Raw genomic sequence first — 23,240 nt, forward strand, 5'->3', positions numbered from 1 at the left:
CTATAAAACAATGACGTATTACTAAACAGGTCAGATACTGTATACTCACTTCAGGCGGTCTGACAGAATGGTCTTCAGTATGTTCACGTCCAGAGAATACTGATTAGAGACAATGGCATTTAACTCTGAGATTCCATAATTACACAAGATTTTCCATTAGAATAGCCTAACCAATGGCAAGCTGTGGTGATAGGGGACACGGCTCACAGCAAAAGCAATGTGTGTGTGTGTACTGTGGGTGGTGCCTGTCCACACATTACGTCACAGCCTGCTGTACAGTGCAATACGGCAGCAATCAAGTATATAAGAAGACTATTACTTGAATTGGTTTACAGAAGATGAAAATCCTGGTTAAAATAGTGATATTCTGAGGTAAGAAACTTTAACCAACTCTGATAGCTTATGTCCCTGGTGGAGTAAGATTTTCCATACCGTAGTATATCTCACTACTGCTTTGTTATGCATCAGACGTGATCATGTTTCCATTTGCAATTATTGAGTCAATTGTAATTGATTAAAGACCAAATTTACTTAATCTAGATAGCGTGATAAAGGATAATGTGTGTAACATTACCTAGTTAGTATGATAGAGGATCATGTGGGTAACATTTGGAATCAAGAGTCAAAGCCAAAATGAAATAGCTAACATTTAATGGTTGTCAGATGTAATTTGTCAATTTTCAACATTGACTTCCCTGAAACCATTTTTAGTGTGTTCCTGGAGTCCAGGAGTCCTGGACTTTTAATTACACCGGTGAACTTGCTGCACCCAGCTTTATATATTTTCTAAATGTGCTACCATGTTTTATCACTTTCCATTTCGTTTTTGATTTGGATGTTAATATTTATTGCGTGATTAAGATATTGAAAAAATATGAAGCAAATTCTGGAAAGACACTTTTGCAAAACTAGGGATCCTACGATATGCTGAAGGATGTCCTTTTCAATAGTGTTGCATAAACTAGGGATCCTACGATATGCTGAAGGATGTACTTTTCAATAGTGTTGCATAAACTAGGGATCCTACGATATGCTGAAGGATGTCCTTTTTAATAGTGTTGCATAAACTAGGGATCCTACGATATGCTGAAGGATGTCCTTTTCAATAGTGTTGCATAAACTAGGGATCCTACGATATGCTGAAGGATGTCCTTTTCAATAGTGTTGCATAAACTAGGGATCCTACGATATGCTGAAGGATGTCCTTTTCAATAGTGTTGCATAAACTAGGGATCCTACGATATGCTGAAGGATGTCCTTTTCAATAGTGTTGCATAAACTAGGGATCCTACGATATGCTGAAGGATGTCCTTTTCAATAGTGTTGCATAAACTAGGGATCCTACGATATGCTGAAGGATGTACTTTTCAATAGTGTTGCATAAACTAGGGATCCTACGATATGCTGAAGGATGTCCTTTTTAATAGTGTTGCATAAACTAGGGATCCTACGATATGCTGAAGGATGTCCTTTTCAATAGTGTTGCATAAACTAGGGATCCTAAGATATGCTGAAGGATGTCCTTTTTAATAGTGTTGCATAAACTAGGGATCCTACGATATGCTGAAGGATGTCCTTTTCAATAGTGTTGCATAAACTAGGGATCCTACGATATGCTGAAGGATGTCCTTTTCAATAGTGTTGCATAAACTAGGGATCCTACGATATGCTGAAGGATGTCCTTTTCAATAGTGTTGCATAAACTAGGGATCCTACGATATGCTGAAGGATGTCCTTTTCAATAGTGTTGCATAAACTAGGGATCCTACGATATGCTGAAGGATGTCCTTTTTAATAGTGTTGCATAAACTAGGGATCCTACGATATGCTGAAGGATGTCCTTTTCAATAGTGTTGCATAAACTAGGGATCCTACGATATGCTGAAGGATGTCCTTTTCAATAGTGTTGCATAAACTAGGGATCCTACGATATGCTGAAGGATGTCCTTTTCAATAGTGTTGCATAAACTAGGGATCCTACGATATGCTGAAGGATGTCCTTTTCAATAGTGTTGCATAAACTAGGGATCCTACGATATGCTGAAGGATGTACTTTTTAATAGTGTTGCATCGTTGTTTTGAATAGCTGTTATATTGTTAATTGTCATCAACACTTAATAATGTGATTTACATTTACGCTGCACCTATGAATTCTGAGTATTTCTTCATTTCACCCTGGTAACAGATCCTGCATACAGTACAACAATGCCTCCTCCAGGTGTGTGTATGAGTATAATGCAGGAGCGCCACAAGAAAGAGGGTGTTGGGAGTCTTGCCAACCCAGAGAAACACAGCAACCAAGACTTCCAGCAGCTGACGCAATACTGTTTGGCCAGGGGAGTGAGGTACATCGATGAGATGTTCCCCCCAGACCAGAACTCCATTGGTGATGGGCTCCTTTCCCCTGATGACATGAGCAGAGTGGTGTGGTTGAGACCAGCGGTATGACATCACCCAGATCTGCACACATTACAACACAAAGTATTAACTGATTTTAATGTGTAATTATGAATAGAAATGATACATATTAATAGTAGGTGTAATGTGTGCGTTCACTCTTACAGAAAATGGTACAGTATCCAGATTTTATTGTTGATGGACTTTCAAGGTTTGACTTTGGGCAAGGAATGGTTGGTAAGTGGATTTGGTTGTAAGAAAGCGACCACACCATGCCCCCACCATGCCCCCTACCACACCATGCCCCCACCATGCCCCCTACCACACCATGCCCCCACCACACCATGCCCCCACCATGCCCCCTACCACACCATGCCCCCACCACACCATGCCCCCACCATGCCCCCTACCACACCACACCATGCCCCCACCACACCATGCCCCCACCATGCCCCCTACCACACCACACCATGCCCCCACCACACCATGCCCCCACCATGCCCCCTACCACACCATGCCCCCACCACACCATGCCCCCACCACACCATGCCCCCACCATGCCCCCTACCACACCATGCCCCCACCACACCATGCCCCCACCATGCCCCCCACCACACCACGCTCCCACCACACCATGCCATTTGCATTACAAATGTCATGATCTTCATAAACTTGTCATTTTTTAGGAGATTGCTGGTTTCTTGCTTCCATTGGGGCTTTGACATTCCAGAAGGACATCCTGGAACAAGTAGTACCCCTAAAGCAAAGCTTTAAAGAGGATTACTGTGGAATATTCCACTTCAGGGTAAATTACCTCAGGCTCAGTACATTATCTTTGTGAGAAATGCGTTGACCTATTGCAATAACTGTCCTTCTTAAAGGATTTTTAATGTATTGAAAAGGTTCTCAGTGGTATTGAGAACAATTCAATTACCATGAATGACTCTCTATATTTAGGCTACGCCTTCCTCTAGCCATGTAGAGAATAGTCTCTGTAGCAATCATTGTCCTCTCCTCCTATCTTTCAGTTCTGGAGGTTTGGGAGGTGGGTGGACGTTGTGATCGATGACAAGCTACCAACAGTTGACGGCAGGCTCGTTTTCGTTCATTCAAAAACTCCCAATGAGTTTTGGCCCGCCTTGCTGGAGAAAGCCTATGCCAAGTATGTGAACCACATCAGTTATTTATATAAGGAACTTTCTTATATAAAATGAACAAATATCACCTTAATCATCACCTTAATTGTTAATCTTATTTACCTGTCTTCTTCTGGCAGGGTGTGTGGCTCCTACGCAGACATGAATTTAGGGACCCCTGCAGAGGCTATGATGGACTTCACTGGAGGGGTTCACATCACATTCAAGCTCACCGACGCTCCATCAAATCTGTGGGACCTCCTGTTCAGAGCTGTCCAATCCAAGTCTCTGATGGGGTGTAACACACCTCAAGAGGTGAGCAGCACTACCACCCCCTGAAACACCATGATGAGCCTTCAAACAAACCAGGTTGTAGAGCAGAAATGCTGTGATAAGTTATCATGCACCGATGTCAAGATATATGATAAATGACCATGAATCATGCACCGATGTCAAGATATATGAGGATGTGAGTTATTGAGCGTAGTTGAAGTCAAGACTTGTCCTTTAACATCCCGTAACACTCAAGATATATGAGAATATGATAAGTTACCATGAATCATGCACCGATGTCAAGATATATGAGGATATGAGTTATTGAGCGTAGCTGAAGTCAAGACTTGTCCTTTAACATCTCGTAACAAGACATTAAGGTTGTGTTCATATCGTGTCCTATTTTGTGACTGAAACCTTTGTTCTGTTACGGTCCAATTACTTCACTTTATAATACCTATAATAACCTGTGTCTATTGTTCTGTAGGAAACATCAGCGAACACGGTGGCACCCAACGGATTAGTGAGAGGTCATGCCTACGCCGTCACAGGAGTTAAACAGGTGCTGTATGGAACTAACAATCTGAGAGAAATGCTTTGGAGCTGATATCTTTTGGCCATATGCTCTCTTTCCTTTATTGCCAAGAAAAAAACATTGTTTGCTTTGTCAGAATAGAGCCAACTATTTACTTTAGTTCCACCTGGAGGGAAATGGGAGAGGAAGTGTGGTATAATTCTGCCATGAACAATTTACCCTATCACTGTGTAGCGAACTTGAGTTGGTCTCGTGGTCTTGTGATGAGGTAGCCTTGCCTGAAACTTCTAAATTAGTGCCAGCATTCGGTCCGCTATGGAATTCCTCTTGGTCTAATGGTCAAGATGTTGGTTTGTCCCATCGGGGATGCAGATTCATTTCCTGCTCTGAGATTACAGCTGGTGTTCATTCTGGTTTCTTCCACAGGTCATGAGCAAAGGCAGGCCAGTGAATCTGATCCGCCTCTTCAACCCCTGGGGCCGGGGAGAGTGGAAGGGAGGCTGGAGCGATAAGTATGAACGAGCTATTCACAATAGATAACTTTGTTTCTTAGATTCTTCCTCAGTATTGTGACGGCCCTGAATTTCCTGAACCGTCTCAGTGCTTCTCCTTCTAATAGGGCGCTATTAAGTGTAATTGTTCTGTTTTGCTGTATCAACAGTATAGTCTACATACTTTGTTTATATATACTACCGGTCAAAAGTTTTACAACACCTACTCATTCAAGGTTTTTATTTTATTTATACTATTTTATACATTGTAAAACAATAGTGAAGACATCAACACACTCAAATAACAGATATGGAATCATGTAGTAACAAAATCTAATCAAACATATATTTTATATTTGAGATTCTTCAAATAGACACCCTTTGCCTTGATGACAGCTTTGCACACTCTTGGCATTCTCTCAACCAGCTTCACCTGGAATGCTTTTCCAACAATCTTGAAGGAGTTCGCACATATGCTGAGCACTTGTTGGCTGCTTTTCCTTCACTCTGCGGTCCGACTCATCCCAAACCATTTCAATTGGGTTGAAGTTGGGTGACTGTGGAGGCCAGGTCATCTGATGCAGCACTCTATCACTCTCGTTCTTGGTAGAATAGCCCTTACACAGCCTGGAGGTGTATTGGGTCATTGTCCTGTTGAAAAACAAATGATAGTCCCACTAAGCGCAAAACAGATGGGATGGTGTATCACTGCAGAATGCTGTGGTAGCCATTCTGGTTAAGTGTACATAGAATTCTAAATAAAAATCACAGACATCGTCAACAGCAAAGCACCCCTACACCATAACACCTCCTCTTCCATGTTTTACATGGGGAAATACACATGCGGAGATCATCCGTTCACCTACTCTGTGTCTTACAAAGACATGGTGGTTGGAGCCAAAAATCTCCAATTTGGACTAAAGACAAATTTCCACCGTCTAATGTCCATTGCTTGTGTTTTTTGGCTCAAGAAAGTCCCTTATTCTTATTGGTGTACTTTAGTAGTAGTTTCTTTGCAGCAGTTTGACCATGAAGGCCTGATTCACAGTCTCCTCTGAACAGTTGATGTTGAGTTGTCTGAACTCTGTGAAGCATTTATTTGGGCTGCAATTTCTGAGGCTGGTATGAACATATGAATGTATCCTCTGCAGCAGAGGTAACTCTGGGTCTTCATTTCCTGTGGAGGTCCTCATGAGAGCAAGTTTCATCACAGCGCTTGATGGTTTTTGCGACTGCACTTGAAGAAACTTTCAAAGTTCTTGACATTTTCCGTATTGACTGACCTTCATGTCTTAAATTAATGATGGACTGTTGTTTTTCTTTACTTATTTGAGCTGTTCTTGCGATAATATGGACTTGGTCTTTTACCAAAACAGGGCTATCTTCTGTATAACACCCCTACTTTGTCACAACACAACTGATTGGCTCAAATGCATTAAGAAGGAAAGAAATTCCACAAATTAACTCTTAAGAAATTAATTGAAATGCATTCCAGGTTACTACCTCATGAATCCTCAGTATGTACATGTTGTGGCCAATAATTCTGATTCTGTTACACTTTATTGAAAAGGCACTTTTGTATTGATATCTTCAGTGTTATAAATAAAAAAAACTGAAATGGACATAACATTAGTTATAACACTGTAAACATCACCGTTCAATCATGAATATCTTGATGTGATAATGATCCACAAACCCAAATGATTTTGGTACTGAAAGTGACATGGCTTTAGCTCAGAGTGACTGCGATGTCATCACACCCATTGTCTTCGACAGGTCGTTTTATGAAATGACAGCTAATCTCCCTTACCCTTTTTTTAAATTTTTTATACAGTGTATTCGGAAGTCACTCACAAGCAGCCAGAGCGTTAAAGCTTTTACATTTTTGTCTCTCGGCCACCTAGTCTCTGGAGTACTACCACTAACTAACCAGTGGCCTTACCGCATCCAAACTATTGACATGATGTTTGTTCTTCAATCAGGTCTTCCATGTGGCAAACAGTGAGTCCTGACGATCGGAAGATGTGTCTGTCAGTGAAAGAGGATGGGGAATTCTGGTAAACCATATATAATGCAGAAATGTTTTCTATATTTTGTTGTAAGCGATTAACACGTACAGTGTCAGTACACATTTATACTGATATTTCAATACCAGAACCAATTCACAATTTTGGTTGTCTTCTCAGGATGACAATGGAAGACTTCTGTAGGCACTTCACAGATGTGACTATCTGCTGTATGTGCCCTGATTTTCTTGACGGCAACTCTAAAGGTCTTTGGACACACTCCTTACATGATGGCAGATGGGTTGCAGGAACCACTGCTGGTGGTTGCATGAATTTCCCAGGTAAATTACATCTTGATTGAAAGGTTTTGCTTTCAACAAGGAATTATTTGCAGTTGATGACTATAAATTTACCAGAATTTACCGTCAACATGTCCATATTTTTTTGTCTCCCAGACAGTTTCTGGACAAATCCCCAGTATCGGGTGAAGATTGAGAGATTAGACAAGGACTGCTCTGAGACACAGGGGGACAACAATATGTTGGTATCTCTGATGCAGAAGCCTGACAAGAGAAACAGACGCCTGGTCAAAATTCTCCACATCGGCATCAACATCTTCGAGGTCAGTGCTCTTCTTTGGTGCCTTTTGCTATGTTATATACTGTAGTTTATCTCATCTTTATCCCCCCGAAAACATGTAGAGATTGAAGCAAAGCTATGTGCTTCCTCTGAGGACTTTGTTACAGGTAGCACTGTTATTGTGCCATAAACTGTCACGTCAGTAGTGTACGTAAAACGGGAGATCTCTTTGTAAGGTCCTCTTACGTATGTTGGCACTGTGCAGTTCTCAATGCAAATATGCCCATTTGTGAACCAACATGTAGGTTGATATCCCAGAACAATACATTCAACTGGCCCAGGTATGCTATTGTTCCTGCAGTTTAATGTCTTTGTTTTACTTTCTAACAGGTGCCTGCCCAAGTAAGTCACTTTTAAAAATACATTTCACAAATAACGTTATAAAAGTTAGAGCGGCCACTAGACTACCTGGCCAATATAATGGATCATCACATGTGGTAGAACTGGTTTCAAGGTCCAGATTTGAATTGGAAATGATCTGCAGTCTTATGTAAAACATTTTATGATTGTGATCTCAGTTCAAAGGACAGAGGGGGAAGTTTCCTGCCATCTTCTTCAGCAACAATGTGCCTGTCGCCCAATCGAAGAAGTACCTGAACGCTCGGACAGTGGTGCTGTTCTGCAGGCTGAAACCTGGTGAATACCTGATCGTGCCATCATCCTTCAACCCAAACGAAACCGCCTCCTTCATCCTGTCCATCCTCTCCAAGGCAGAGACCCACATCCAGTAAGCACAGCCCCCCCCCCCCCATTCATAATAAAAGGGGTTGTTTATCCAAGTTACACCATTTCATATTGGTTTCCTTACAAATAAAGTTAGTTTAAGATGATTTGAACATAATGCGTGAAAAATATATCCAAAGCATGGATTGCGGTCCTAGCTTATCCATTGATTGCTTTCAGGGAAACCAAAATGTAATTTTGTAACTTGGGTGAACTATACCCTTAATTAATGTCACATTTTTTTTGTTTTTACAGTCAGTGATCATAGCAAACATTATGACCGGGATTCAATCCGTTTGCGCCTGTAAACAATGCACCAAAGGTCATTTTCAATTGAGCAAATATCTGCAATGTTTTACTGTGAATGCAATCTCTGCGAACGCTGTAACTTTGCCTTTAAAAATCTGCATTATCGACAACCGGTGACGAGATTGAATCCTGGCCTTAGGTTCACTATGATTTCTGTTTTCCTGGGTTCACTATGATTTCTGTTTTCCTGGGTTCACTATGATTTCTGTTTTCCTGGGTTCACTATGATTTCTGTTTTCCTGGGTTCACTATGATTTCTGTTTTCATGGGTTCACTATGATTTCTGTTTTCCTGGGTTCACTATGATTTCTGTTTTCATGGGTTCACTATGATTTATGTTTTCATGGGTTCACTATGATTTATGTCTTCCTGGGTTCACTATGATTTCTGTTTTCCTGGGTTCACTATGATTTCTGTTTTCCTGGGTTCACTATGATTTATGTTTTCCTGGGTTCACTATGATTTATGTTTTCCTGGGTTCACTATGATTTATGATTTCCTGGGTTCACTATGATTTATGTCTTCCTGGGTTCACTACGATTTATGTTTTCCTGGGTTCACTATGATTTATGTCTTCCTGGGTTCACTATGATTTATGTTTTCCTGGGTTCACTATGATTTATGTCTTCCTGGGTTCACTATGATTTATGTTTTCCTAACAGAAACAAAACAGTGTTCATTTTTTTCCTCAGTGAAAATTCAATTGACCAGGAAACTGTGGAAATCCCCAAGGTATTTAAGGAAAACCTTATTTCATCCCACATATGTAGATATTGAGGGAATCCCCAAGGTATTTAAGGTGACCCGTGTATTTCTATTTATCTTCTAATATTGTCTTCTTTTTTAATATCTTATATTTCATTTTTTTAGCCCATGCCTACCCACAATAGAGCAGATATGGACAACAAACAAACTCTGTTTCGGCAATATTCTGATCAGGCAAGTTCCCAATATTTTTCATTTGAACACAAAATAAGACAATGTGAAAATAAAACACTTAAACTAATAAAAATGATAGCATTTGAGAATATTACTACTTTTTAACAATTGTTAAATTATATATATATATATATATATATATATATATATATATATATAATTTATATATATATAAAATCAATAACATTCGTTTTATTTTTACTGAAAAGTTTGAGGAGGTGGACGCTGAACAGCTCCAGAGGATTCTAAATGAAACTCTCCTCCAAGGTATGTAGAGAGAAAATCAATCACCATGGAGATTCCCAGTCATTTGTGACCAGAAGCAGGAGTTTGAACAGACATACATTAGTTGTGATGAGATCAGAATCACACACAAGGATACGGTGGGTGTTTGGTGAACAATGTGTTGCTTGGTGGTATCTGTAGGATTTGTTTTCTAATGTACCACCTTTTCCCATGTTATACAGGAAATACAAAGAAAACACAAGGCTTCAGCTTGGAGTCCTGTCGCAGCATGGTGGCATTAATGGATGTATCCTTCATGAGCTTAGTGACAGTCTCCCATGATGTTTTCTGTCGTGAAACACCTTGAACAGTATTTTACAAGAGTACATTGTTCAAAACTCCCATGTAGCAGTAAAATCTGTGAATGAATGTATGAGTTTTTGCAATGATCCTTCGGCCCTGTTTATAGCTGGTGCTAACATGCACCCTTTGTCCTGATTGTGCCCACATTTGTAGACAGGTATATACTATCAAAAGACACACTGGGATCTGACAGTGATCAGATCTTCCTCACCACCTCCGGATGTGTCTGGATATCCTTCAAATGTAGACGGATCTGGACAGTGAAACCATTTAAAATCATAATAATCCTGCCTTCTTAAATAATTGACATGTGGCACCATTGACTTTATGACATCAATATGTGTTTTAAAATAAATAACTGCATATTATTTGGAAAGAATATCAGTCAAATAATTAGTGTACAGGGAGGGACAGGGAAAATCTAGTCTCAATGCAGAAACAGTGGACAGGTAAGAGACAATAACATTCCACTGGGTACAAACTGGATAAATCAACATCATTTGTCAATGTATTGTGACGTGGAATCAATGTGGAAAATACTTTCGATTTAAAAAAAGTCAGTTGCACTGTTATTTTGAGGGTCACATTTCCATAGGATTGTGTCATCATGGTAACCAAATTTCAACATAGACAAACCTCGTATTCAATATTTTCAATTTGTTTTCATAAAAAAAAAAGTCAGATCTTCAACGTAATATCCACTGTTACAAAAAAACAATAGGATGGGCAGCACCTCCTACTGGAGAGTTGATCTCACTACAGCACCTCCTACTGGAGAGTTGATCTGTCTACAGCACCTCCTACTGGAGAGTTGATCTGTCTACAGCACCTCCTACTGGAGAGTTGATCTGTCTACAGCACCTCCTACTGGAGAGTTGATCTGTCTATAGCACCTCCTACTGGAGAGTTGATCTGTCTACACCACCTCCTACTGGAGAGTTGATCTGTCTACAGCACCTCCTACTGGAGAGTTGATCTCACTACAGCACCTCCTACTGGAGAGTTGATCTATCTACAGCACCTCCTACTGGAGAGTTGATCTGTCTACAGCACCTCCTACTGGAGAGTTGATCTATCTACAGCACCTCCTACTGGAGATACAGCACCTCCTACTGGAGAGTTGATCTGTCTACAGCACCTCCTACTGGAGAGTTGATCTGTCTACAGCACCTCCTACTGGAGAGTTGATCTGTCTACAGCACCTCCTACTGGAGAGTTGATCTGTCTACAGCACCTCCTACTGGAGAGTTGATCTATCTACAGCACCTCCTACTGGAGATACAGCACCTCCTACTGGAGAGTTGGTCTACAGCACCTCCTACTGGAGATACAGCACCTCCTACTGGAGAGTTGGTCTACAGCACCTCCTACTGGAGATACAGCACCTCCTACTGGAGAGTTGATCTATCTACAGCACCTCCTACTGGAGAGTTGATCTATCTACAGCACCTCCTACTGGAGATACAGCACCTCCTACTGGAGAGTTGATCTGTCTACAGCACCTCCTACTGGAGATACAGCACCTCCCACTGGAGAGTTGATCTGTCTACAGCACCTCCTACTGGAGAGCTGATCTATCTACAGCTACCCGTTGGTCTACCATTCAGGGTTATAACCAAGCCCTGCTTATCAAATCAAATTTGATTGGTTGTGTATACAGATTTTGCAGATGTTATCACGTCTGTCGCAAAATGCTTGTGTTCCTAGCTCCTACAGTGCAGTACTACCTAACTAAATGCTTATGTTCCTGGCTCCAACAGTGCAGTAATACCTAACTAAATGCTTATGTTCCTGGCTCCAACAGTGCAGTAATACCTAACTAAATGCTTATGTTCCTGGCTCCAACAGTGCAGTAATACCTAACATTACACAACAATACACGCAGACCTCAAAACATAAAGAAAATAATTAAGAGTCAGAGTCCAGAATATAAATATATTTGTACATATTTTGTTACGTTACAGCCTTATTCAAACATTTATAAAAAAAAAAACATTTCCTCAGCAATCTACTCACAATACCCCATAATGACAAAGCGAAAACACATTCTTAGTAATTTTTGCTATTAAAATTTTTGTTATTATAAAATAAAAACCTATTTCCATAAGTATTCAGACCCTTTGCTATGAGACTCAAAATTGAGCTCAGGTGCATCCTGTTTCCATTAACCATCCTTGAGATGTTTCTACAACTTGATTGGAGTCCACCTGTAGTAAATTCAATTGATTTGACATGATTTGGAAAGGCACACACCTGTCTATATAAGTTCCCACAGTTGACAGTGCATGTCGGCTACCAGCTGGTACTCTTCCCTGCACCTTAGAGACTGCTGCCCTATGTACATAGTCAATGAACACTGCACACTTTAATAATGTTTACATACTGTTTTACCCACTTCATATTTTTATACTGTATTCTAGTCAAGGCTCATCCAAGAAAACTATTCATACAGTGGCTTGCGAAAGTATTCACCCCCCTTGGGATTTTTCCTATTGGGTTGCCCTACAACCTGGAATTAAAATACATTTTTGGGGGGGTTTGTATCATTTAATTTACACAACAAGCCTGCCACTTTGAAGATGCAAAATACAAACAAGAAATACGACAAAAAAACAGAACTTGAGTGTGCATAACTATTCACCCCCCCAAAGTCAACACTTTGTAGAGCTACCTTTTGCAGCAATTACATCTGCAAGTCTCTTGGGGTATGTCTTTATAAGCTTGGCACATCTAGCCACTGGAATTTTGGCCCATTCTTCAAGGCAAAACTGCTCCAGCTCCTTCAAGTTGGATGGGTGCACAGCAATCTTCAAGTCATACCACAGATTCTCAATTGGATTGAGGTCTGTGCTTTGACAAGGCCATTCCAAGACATTTACATTTTTCCCATTAAACCACTCGAGTGTTGCTTTAGCAGTATGCTTAGGGTCATTGTCCTGCTGGAGAGTGAACCACCATCCCAGTCTCAATCTCTGGAAGACTGAGGTTTCCCTCAAGAATTTCCCTGTATTTAGCGCCATCCATCATTCCTTCAATTCTGACCAGTTTTCCAGTCCCTGCTGATGAAAAACATCCCCACAGCATGATGCTGCTACCACCATGCTTCACTGTGGGGATGTTGTCCTCGGGGTGATGAGAGGTGTTGGGTTTGCGTAGACATAGCCTTTCCCTGATGGCCAAAAAGCTAAATTTTAGTCTCATCTGACAAGAGTATCTTCTTCCATATGTTTGGGGAGTCTCTCAAATGCATTTTGGCGAACACCAAACGTGTTTGCTCATTTTTTTTCTTTAAGCAATGTTTTTTTTCTGGCCACTCTTCTGTAAAGCCCAGCTCTGTGGATTGTACGGCTATGGACGGATACTCCATTCTCCGCTGTGGAGCTTTGCAACTCCTTCAGGGTTATCTTTGGAATCTTTGTTTCCTCTCTGATTATAATGCCCTCCTTGCCTGGTCCGTGAGTTTTGGTCGGCGGCCTTCTCTTGGCAGGTTTGTTGTGGTGCCATATTCTTTCAATTAATGTTTTTTTATTTTTTATAAAAAAAAATGGATTTAATGGTGCTCCGTGGGATGTTCAAAGTTTCTGATGTTTTTTTATAACCCAACCCTGATCTGTACTTCTCCACATCTTTCTCCCTGACCTGCTTGGAGAGCTCCTTGGTCTTCATGGTGCCGCTTGCTTGGTGATGCCCCTTGCTTAGTGGTGTTTCAGACTCTGGGGCCTTTCAGAGCAGGTGTATATATACTAAGATCATGTGACAGATCATGTGACACTTAAATAAAGTCCACCTGTGTGCAATCTAACTAATTATGTGACTTCTGAAGGTAATTGGTTGCACCAGATCTTATTTAGGGGCTTCATAGCAAAAGGGATGAATACATATGCACGCACCACTTTTCCGTTTTTTATTTTCGATACTTTTTTGAAACAAATCATTTTTAAATTTCACTTCACCAATTTGGACTATTTTGTGTATGTCCATTACATGAAATCCAAATTAAAATCCATTTAAATTACAGGTTGTAATGCAACAAAATAGGAAAAATGCCAAGAGGGATGAATTTTTTAGCAAGGCACTGCAGTTGGTGGAACTAACATAAAACAGACCACATAACTAAACACATGGCTTAAGCCCATTACAGGGCAAAATGTACAAACTTTTTATATTTTGCCTTTGTAGATTTCATTAACCTTTCCTTCTTCAGACATCAATCACTGGAAAACTGAACAGTGCTGAATTTCTACATCTATGGAGAAAAGTTACCGTGTACAAGGTAAATTAATTAGCAAGTGTGGTAAAAGGTTATTAAACAACTAATTACTAGTTCAGATTTTTCCAGAATACAAATGACCTGAAAATATTCATATTTTCTAATATTTTCCAGGATATCTTCTTACGTTCAGATGTGAACCGTTCCGGAATGTTATCATTGAGTCAACTGAGGAACGCAATCATCGCTTCAGGTAACTTTTGGCTAGACCAACAAACAGGGCCTGCCACTGACCTTAGATAACAGTACCTGCTTACAGGGACTAATGTAAAAATCTGATCACCTAACTAGCAATCTCCGACTGACATCAACGCATGATTGAAGAGTTAGGACTGTCAAATTAGGATGAGCAGATGGATTAAAGTAACCTCTGTCATTACGACTAAACAGCAGTCTGTTTGATGCTCAATAGTTTAAAGTTTTATATTAGTCGCATGTATATGGGATACACATGGTATACACCGTCCAACGAAATGCTTAGTTGCAGGTTCCTTCTGGACATGCAACAATAATAAGAAATAAGAAAAGATAAGAAAACCAACATAAAGTAAATGACAGTAGAATAGAATAAACAGTTTAGCATAAGTACAATACTGGAAGGCACAATTTGTAGTCCAATATTTACACATGGTTTGGGGAAGGAGGAATTGGGGGGCAAGTGTTTAAATTGTGCAGTATTTAGCAATCATAATGAGTCTGGTCGCAGCAGTTGTAATGTGTGTGTAGCGTGTGATGTGTGTGTGTGTGTGTGTGTGCGCGTGTGTTCTACGGTGCAGAGAATCATAGCAGATGGTCAGTCCTGTTACTGTTAGAATCATAGCAGATGGTCAGTCCTGTTACTGTTAGAATCATAGCAGATGGTCAGTCCTGTTACTGTTAGAATCAGAGCAGATGGTCAGTCCTGTTACTGTTAGAATCATAGCAGATGGTCAGCCCTGTTAGAATCAGAGCAGATGGTCAGTCCTGTTACTGTTAGAATCATAGCAGATGGTCAGTCCTGTTACTGTTAGAATCATAGCAGATGGTCAGTCCTGTTACTGTTAGAATCATAGCAGATGGTCAGTCCTGTTACTGTTAGAATCATAGCAGATGGTCAGCCCTGTTAGAATCAGAGCAGATGGTCAGTCCTGTTACTGTTAGAATCATAGCAGATGGTCAGTCCTGTTACTGTTAGAATCATAGCAGATGGTCAGTCCTGTTACTGTTAGAATCATAGCAGATGGTCAGTCCTGTTACTGTTAGAATCATAGCAGATGGTCAGTCCTGTTACTGTTAGAATCAGAGCAGATGGTCAGTCCTGTTAGAATCATAGCAGATGGTCAGTCCTGTTACTGTTAGAATCATAGCAGATGGTCAGTCCTGTTACTGTTAGAATCAGAGCAGATGGTCAGTCCTGTTAGAATCATAGCAGATGGTCAGTCCTGTTACTGTTAGAATCATAGCAGATGGTCAGTCCTGTTACTGTTAGAATCAGAGCAGATGGTCAGCCCTGTTACTGTTAGAATCATAGCAGGTGGTCAGTCCTGTTACTGTTAGAATCATAGCAGATGGTCAGTCCTGTTACTGTTAGAATCATAGCAGATGGTCAGTCCTGTTACTGTTAGAATCAGAGCAGATGGTCAGTCCTGTTAGAATCATAGCAGATGGTCAGTCCTGTTACTGTTAGAATCAGAGCAGATGGTCAGTCTTGTTAGAATCAGAGCAGATGGTCAGTCCTGTTAGAATCATAGCAGATGGTCAGTCCTGTTATTGTTAGAATCAGAGCAGATGGTTAGTCCTGTTAGAATCATAGCAGATGGTCAGTCCTGTTACTGTTAGAATCATAGCAGATGGTCAGTCCTGTTACTGTTAGAATCAGAGCAGATGGTCAGTCCTGTTAGAATCATAGCAGATGGTCAGTCCTGTTACTGTTAGAATCATAGCAGATGGTCAGTCCTGTTACTGTTAGAATCATAGCAGATGGTCAGTCCTGTTACTGTTAGAATCAGAGCAGATGGTCAGTCCTGTTACTGTTAGAATCATAGCAGATGGTCAGTCCTGTTACTGTTAGAATCATAGCAGGTGGTCAGTCCTGTTACTGTTAGAATCATAGCAGATGGTCAGTCCTGTTAGAATCATAGCAGATGGTCAGTCCTGTTAGAATCAGAGCAGATGGTCAGTCCTGTTACTGTTAGAATCAGAGCAGATGGTCAGTCCTGTTACTGTTAGAATCATAGCAGATGGTCAGTCCTGTTAGAATCATAGCAGATGGTCAGTCCTGTTAGAATCATAGCAGATGGTCAGTCCTGTTACTGTTAGAATCATAGCAGATGGTCAGTCCTGTTACTGTTAGAATCAGAGCAGATGGTCAGTCCTGTTAGAATCATAGCAGATGGTCAGTCCTGTTATTGTTAGAATCATAGCAGATGGTCAGTCCTGTTACTGTTAGAATCATAGCAGGTGGTCAGTCCTGATACTGTCAGAATCATAGCAGATGGTCAGTCCTGTTACTGTTAGAATCATAGCAGATGGTCAGTCCTGTTACTGTTAGAATCAGAGCAGATGGTCAGTCCTGTTAGAATCATAGCAGATGGTCAGTCCTTTTACTGTTAGAATCATAGCAGATGGTCAGTCCTGTTACTGTTAGAATCATAGCAGATGGTCAGTCCTGTTACTGTTAGAATCATAGCAGATGGTCAGTCCTGTTACTGTTAGAATCATAGCAGATGGTCAGTCCTGTTACTGTTAAAATCAGAGCAGATGGTCAGTCCTGTTACTGTTAGAATCATAGCAGATGGTCAGTCCTGTTACTGTTAGAATCATAGCAGATGGTCAGTCCTGTTACTGTTAGAATCAGAGCAGATGGTCAGTCCTGTTACTGTTAGTATAATAGCAGATGGTCAGTCCTGTTACTATTAGAATCAGAGCAGATGGTCAGTCCTGTTACTGTTAGAATCATAGCAGATGGTCAGTCCTGTTACTGTTAGAATCATAGCAGATGGTCAGTCCTGTTACTGTTAGAATCATAGCAGATGGTCAGTCCTGTTACTGTTAGAATCATAGCAGATGGTCAGTCCTGTTACTGTTAGAATCAGAGCAGATGGTCAGTCCTGTTACTGTTAGAATCATAGCAGATGGTCAGTCCTGTTACTGTTAGAATCATAGCAGATGGTCAGTCCTGTTACTGTTTGAATCATAGCAGATGGTCAGTCCTGTTACTGTTAGAATCAGAGCAGATGGTCAGTCCTGTTAGAATCATAGCAGATGGTCAGTCCTTTTACTGTTAGAATCATAGCAGATGGTCAGTCCTGTTACTGTTAGAATCATAGCAGATGGTCAGTCCTGTTACTGTTAGAATCATAGCAGATGGTCAGTCCTGTTACTGTTAGAATCATAGCAGATGGTCAGTCCTGTTACTGTTAGAATCATAGCAGATGGTCAGTCCTGTTAGCGTTAGAATCATAGCAGATGGTCTGTCCTGCAGCGGTCAGTCTAGCAGGTGGTCAGTCTTGCAGCGGTCAGTCTAGCAGGTGGTCAGTCCTGCAGCGGTCAGTCTAGCAGGTGGTCAGTCCTGCAGCGGTCAGTCTAGCAGGTGGTCAGTCCTGCAGCGGTCAGTCTAGCAGGTGGTCAGTCCTGCAGCGGTCAGTCTAGCAGGTGGTCAGTCCTGCAGCGGTCAGTCTAGCAGGTGGTCAGTCCTGCAGCGGTTGAATTTGGAGAGAATCTAAGGTGGCCACATATCTACAGCAGCCTTAGGAAGTAGCGACTCTGTTGCGCCCTCTTGACAAGAGTGGTGGTGTTATTGGTTTATGTCAAGTACTCAGTGATGTGGACGACGTGGAACATAAAACTTCTGATTCTCTACTTCAGTCCCGTTGATGCGCATGTTCCCTCCTCTGCTTCACGAAGTCAACAATCAACTCATTTACTTTTTCTGACATTGAGGGAGAGGTTGTTGTCCTGGCACCACAATGCCAGTTCACTTACCTCCTACCTATAGGCTGACTTGTCGCTGTTGGTTATCAGGCATACAACCGTGGTGTCGTCAGCAAACTTGATGATGGAGTTTGTGTCGTGCAATGCCACACAGTGGGTGAACAGGGAGAGTCAGTGTGGAGGAGGTGTTTCTTCCAATCCTCGCAGCCTGTTGTCTGCCCATCATGAAATCCAGGATCCAGTTACATTCGGTGTTGTCCAGACCCCTGGCTCTGAGCTTCGTGTCGCGTTTGGAGGTAGAAAGAGTGTTGAATGCTGAACTATAGTCAATGAACAGCTTTCTCACGTAGGTGTTTCTCTTGTCCAGATGTGTTACAGCCGCGTGAATAGCGATGGACATGGTATCTTCTGTGGATTTGTTGGAGCGGTAGGCAAATTGGAGTGGGTCCAGTGTGCCTGGCACGCTGGCTTTGATGTAGGCCATTACCAGCCTCTCAAAGCACTTCATTAGGACTGGGGTGAGCGCAACAGAGTTATAGTCATTGGGCACCTTGTTTTTCTTTGGGCACTGGGACGATGGTGGTCTCCTTGAAGCAAGGTGGGGAATACAGCCTGGGACAGGAACAGGTTGAAGGTGTCCGAGAAGACACCCGATAAGTGGTCAACACACACTCTGAGGACGCGGCCAGGGATGCCTTTTGGGCCGGAGGCTTTGTGAGTATTCACTCTTTTGCGAGTTTTCTTCACGTCATTCTCGGTGATAGAAAGACCCTGGTTGTTCGAAGCAGCGAGAGTCTTCCTGGATGGCTCTCCATCTTTTTAGCCTAGCTTGGAGTCCCCCAGCGATTAGACATTAGCCATCAGGATACTAGGAAGAGGAGGTCGTGTAGCCCGTCTTTTTAGCCTAGCTTGGAGTCCCTCAGAGATTAGACATTAGCCATCAGGATGCTAGGAAGAGGAGGTCGTGTAGCCACTGTTTACATCCTAGCTTGGAGTCCCCCAGCGATTAGACATTAGCCATCAGGATGCTAGGAAGAGGAGGTCGTGTAGCCACTGTTTACATCCTAGCTTGGAGTCCCCCAGCGATTAGACATTAACCATCAGGATGCTAGGAAGAGGAGGTCATGTAGCCACTGTTTACATCCTAGCTTGGAGTCCCCCAGCGATTAGACATTAGCCATCAGGATGCTAGGAAGAGGAGGACATGTAGCCAGTCTTTCTAGCTTGGGATCCCCCTCTTCTTCGTCACCAGCAGGTAAGCCCATGTGCGGGAAACAATGGAGCGAATGTAATATAGAGATAAGAGATAAAAGTGTGTAGCTTCTGATTCATGATCCAGAGTACTTTTTCGTTCCTAGGAAATTATTGCACAAACATTCTGAGCCAAAAACAATGAGTAATTCATGTAAGAATAGCCACAAAAAAAAGCAAAGTTGAGCAGGAACCGTCAAAACACGCGCCCTCCTCAGGGCCGACATCTTAATACCTGTGGAATAACTGTGGCATAAAAGTGTTGGGTGTCCTCCACAGGGGTCAGGCTGAGTGACAGTCTGCTGAACCTCATTGCTCTGCGCTACGGTGGATCTTCTGGAAACATCAGCCTGGAGAGTTTCATCAGCCTCGTTCTACGCGTGGACCGCATGGCCAGTAAGTCCACAGCTTAAATAAAAAGGGGACCCGTTTTTATTTCACTGGGATTTTACATTTTCCATCAGTGGCATTCTATTGACCGTGTACAGTTAGGCTTTCATGGCGCTCACAGGATCATCCCTAGTTAGTTTGCGAGATGAGTGTTTGAAGCCATGGCCTTTGTATTATTTCCCGAAATTGCAAATAGTGTAATTCATGCCCCTTTCAACAGAAATATTCAGACAACTCAACGAGGGAGGGGCCATATCTCTTCGAGACAATGAGGTAATAAACTGTTAATAATGCACCAGGGACTTTCAACTCTGACCCTGCAGTGTTAGGTGTGCAGGCTTTCACTCCAGCCCTGCAGTAAACACACCTGATACAGTTAATCAGGGTCCAGACTGAAGACCATAATCGTCTGAACATTTTGCATCAGGTGTGTTAGAGCTGGGCTGTGCTGGGCTGGGCTGGAACACAAGCCCTAAAGCCTTGCTTCCATTGGTCTAAATCGCAGCTAACCATCCGATGATTGATTGTAAAACAACATAAAACGCTGCCTTAACCAAAGGTCACATGTGTGTGCAAAGCACATACTCTTATCTGAGAGATGCGAGATAGTGCAAAACTGTCATCAAGACAAAAAAAAGGGTGGCTATTTGAAGAATCTGAAATATAAATGATATATTGATTTGTTTAACACTTTCTTGGCCACTAGGTGATTCCATATGTGTTATTTCATAGTTGTGATGTCTTCATTATTATTCTACAATGTAGAAAATAGTTAAAATAAAGAAAAACCCTTTAAATGAGTACAGTAGGTGTCCAAACTTTTGACTGGTACTGTATATACACAGAAAAGTATGTGGACATCCCTTCAAAATAATGGACAAGCCTAACATCACCATGCGCTATACCAGGCGTCGGCTGGAGTGGTGTTAAGCTCGTCGCCATTGGAAATGTGTTTTCTGGAGTGATAAATCACACTTCAATCAATCACATTGATTTATAAAGCCCTTTTTACATCAGCAGATGACAAAGTTTTTAAACAAAAACCCAGCCTAAAACCCCAAACAGCAAGCAAGCAATGCAATGCATCTAGCAAGTCCGATGGATGAATCGGTGTTTGGCGGATGCCAGTAGAACTCTTCCTGCCCCAGTGCATAGTGCCAACTGTAAAGTTTGGTGGAGGAGGAATAATGCTCTGGTGCTGTTTTTTATGGTTCAGTCTAGGTCCCAGTGAAGGGAAATCTTAATGCTACAGATTACAATGACATTCAAGACAATTCTGTTCTTCCAACTTTGTGGCAACAATTTGGGGAAGGCCCTTTGGTGTTTCAGCATGACAATTCCCACTTGCACAAAGCGAGTTCCATACAGAAATGGTTTGTCAGTGTGGAAGAACTTGACTGGCGTGCACAGAGCCCTGACCTCAACTGACCTTAACCTTTATTTACAGAACCCTGACCTTTAAACTTTATTTAACTAGGCAAGTCAGTTATGAACAAATTATTATTTACAATGACGGCCTAGGAACAGTGGGTTATCTGCCTTGTTCAGGGGTAGAACGACAGATTTTTACCTTGTCAGCTCGGGGATTTGATTTAGCACCCTTTCGGTTACTGGCCCAATGCTCTATCCACTCGGCTACCTGCCACCCCATATAAAAATCCTTCCCATAAGAGTGGAGGCTGTTATAGCAGAAAAGTGGGGGGACCAACTTCATATTAATGCCCGTGATTTTGAAATGAGATGTTCGACAAAGCAGGTGTCCACATACTTTTGGTCACGTAGTGTAAGAACCTGAAATACACTGTCTGAGATGCAGTTATCCAGAAAAACTTTAGCAATGTGTTAAGATGGAATTTCATTGTTTATATTTTATATGACTAATGAACGTGTTAGTCAAATCTCACTGTTGTTTTTTTTCTTCCTTTTTCTTCCAGTGGATGTACATCACTATGTATGCATAAACTACAGACCAAATAGGATGGACAGAAGACCGTTAGAATCGTAAAGTTTGAAAAAGTTCTACGGCGGTGCTTTGCTGGACAAATCAATAAACTTCTCTGCGACAATTTCAAGAGTATTTCGTTGCACTTAAAAAACTTGATAGAGTATCTTGATGAATCCTACAGCACCTTCTTTCCACCAAATCCTCACGCTTGTCTTTTCTTACAAGCACTGACTACTTTAAGGAAGAAATGTACTTAGGCTACTATGACTGATGTGTGTTTGTCTCACCTAGCCATCGTAAGATGGATGCACTAACTGTAAGTTGCTTTGCTAAATTACTAAAAGCTGTCATCAAGGCAGAGGGTGGCTACTTTGAAGATTCTCAAATATAAAATATATTTTGATTTGTTTAACACTTTTTTGGGGTTACTACACAATCCCATATATGTTATTTCATAGAAAATAGTAAAAAAATAAAGAAAAAACGTTGAATGAGTAGGTGTGTTCAAACTTTTGACTTGTACTCTAAATATATTTTTAAAAACCTCACAATTACATGCTTTAGAAACAAATTAAGGTAATTAATATTACATAATTCTAAAGAATAGAGTAAGGACATATTGCTATATTAAACAGCTTTTAAAATACATTGAACCAGATACAGCCTATAAATACAGTAGCTGCATACTGAGAGAAAGCATGCCAACCTATAGTATAGGCCCTGCATGAACCCAATGCACTTAGGTATTAGGTAGTAATATTCTGTTCACGCTAGTAGATTTTTTTGGCCAACTGGCCCAAATGGGCCAGGGAGAAAAAAAGTTAACGTTGGAACCTAGCCTACGAATAGAATCCAGAGTATTACCTGACCAGATCATGAAATCAGGAAGAACTTCCAGGCCTCAGAAAAAACACATACACATTTTACCACAACACGTTTGGAACCTGTGGTGCAACCTCTGAACAGTACTCTTGACATCGACTGGTTGATAGTCTATAAAACATGACGGGTTACATTCTGGTACATTACATAAGATTTTCTATATTCGGAATCCATTTGGTGATTTTTTTTTTTTGGGGGGGGGGGTTGTTTTGTTTCTGGCTTCTTGGTATAAGTGCAGAACAAAGCAGATTCTGTCATTAGATTGTACAATACAGCTCTCCACATATCAGGGTCTGTACAGACAGAAGATTTCTATCCGTCAAGAAACGGATTAAACCTCGTGTTTATTTTAATAGGAGGCAGACATTGACATCATTCATCTAACGTTTGTTCTTCTATGCAGAACATACTACACTGTCACCATATTGCTAACCTGAAGTACTGCAAGCAGAACATACTAGTAACAGTGATGTGCACTATACAGAAATTAATTACATTGTTTAAACACTTTATAATCCAGTACTGCGATATGAGCACCAATGATACATTTGCAT

At 41.3% G+C, this 23,240-nt stretch overlaps 1 protein-coding gene across 1 annotated transcript; it reads left to right on the forward strand.

The window, feature by feature from the left end:
- On the forward strand, positions 1-22,298 carry LOC129813221 (calpain-1 catalytic subunit-like). The gene is made up of 22 exons (XM_055865504.1): positions 1-372; positions 2,186-2,442; positions 2,565-2,634; positions 3,084-3,202; positions 3,426-3,559; positions 3,674-3,848; positions 4,294-4,368; positions 4,768-4,853; positions 6,815-6,889; positions 7,019-7,179; positions 7,294-7,460; positions 7,808-7,819; positions 7,996-8,204; positions 9,202-9,241; positions 9,380-9,448; positions 9,658-9,715; positions 9,916-9,980; positions 14,241-14,309; positions 14,421-14,499; positions 19,749-19,865; positions 20,080-20,132; positions 21,794-22,298. Exons 2-22 carry the CDS (start codon positions 2,206-2,208, stop codon positions 21,818-21,820), a joined length of 2,097 nt encoding a protein of 698 aa, XP_055721479.1. The 5' UTR covers positions 1-372; positions 2,186-2,205; the 3' UTR covers positions 21,821-22,298.
- Positions 22,299-23,240: the final 942 nt, after the last annotated feature.

This window comes from Salvelinus fontinalis, chromosome 16, assembly GCF_029448725.1.
Source record: "Salvelinus fontinalis isolate EN_2023a chromosome 16, ASM2944872v1, whole genome shotgun sequence".
NCBI lineage: Eukaryota > Metazoa > Chordata > Actinopteri > Salmoniformes > Salmonidae > Salvelinus > Salvelinus fontinalis.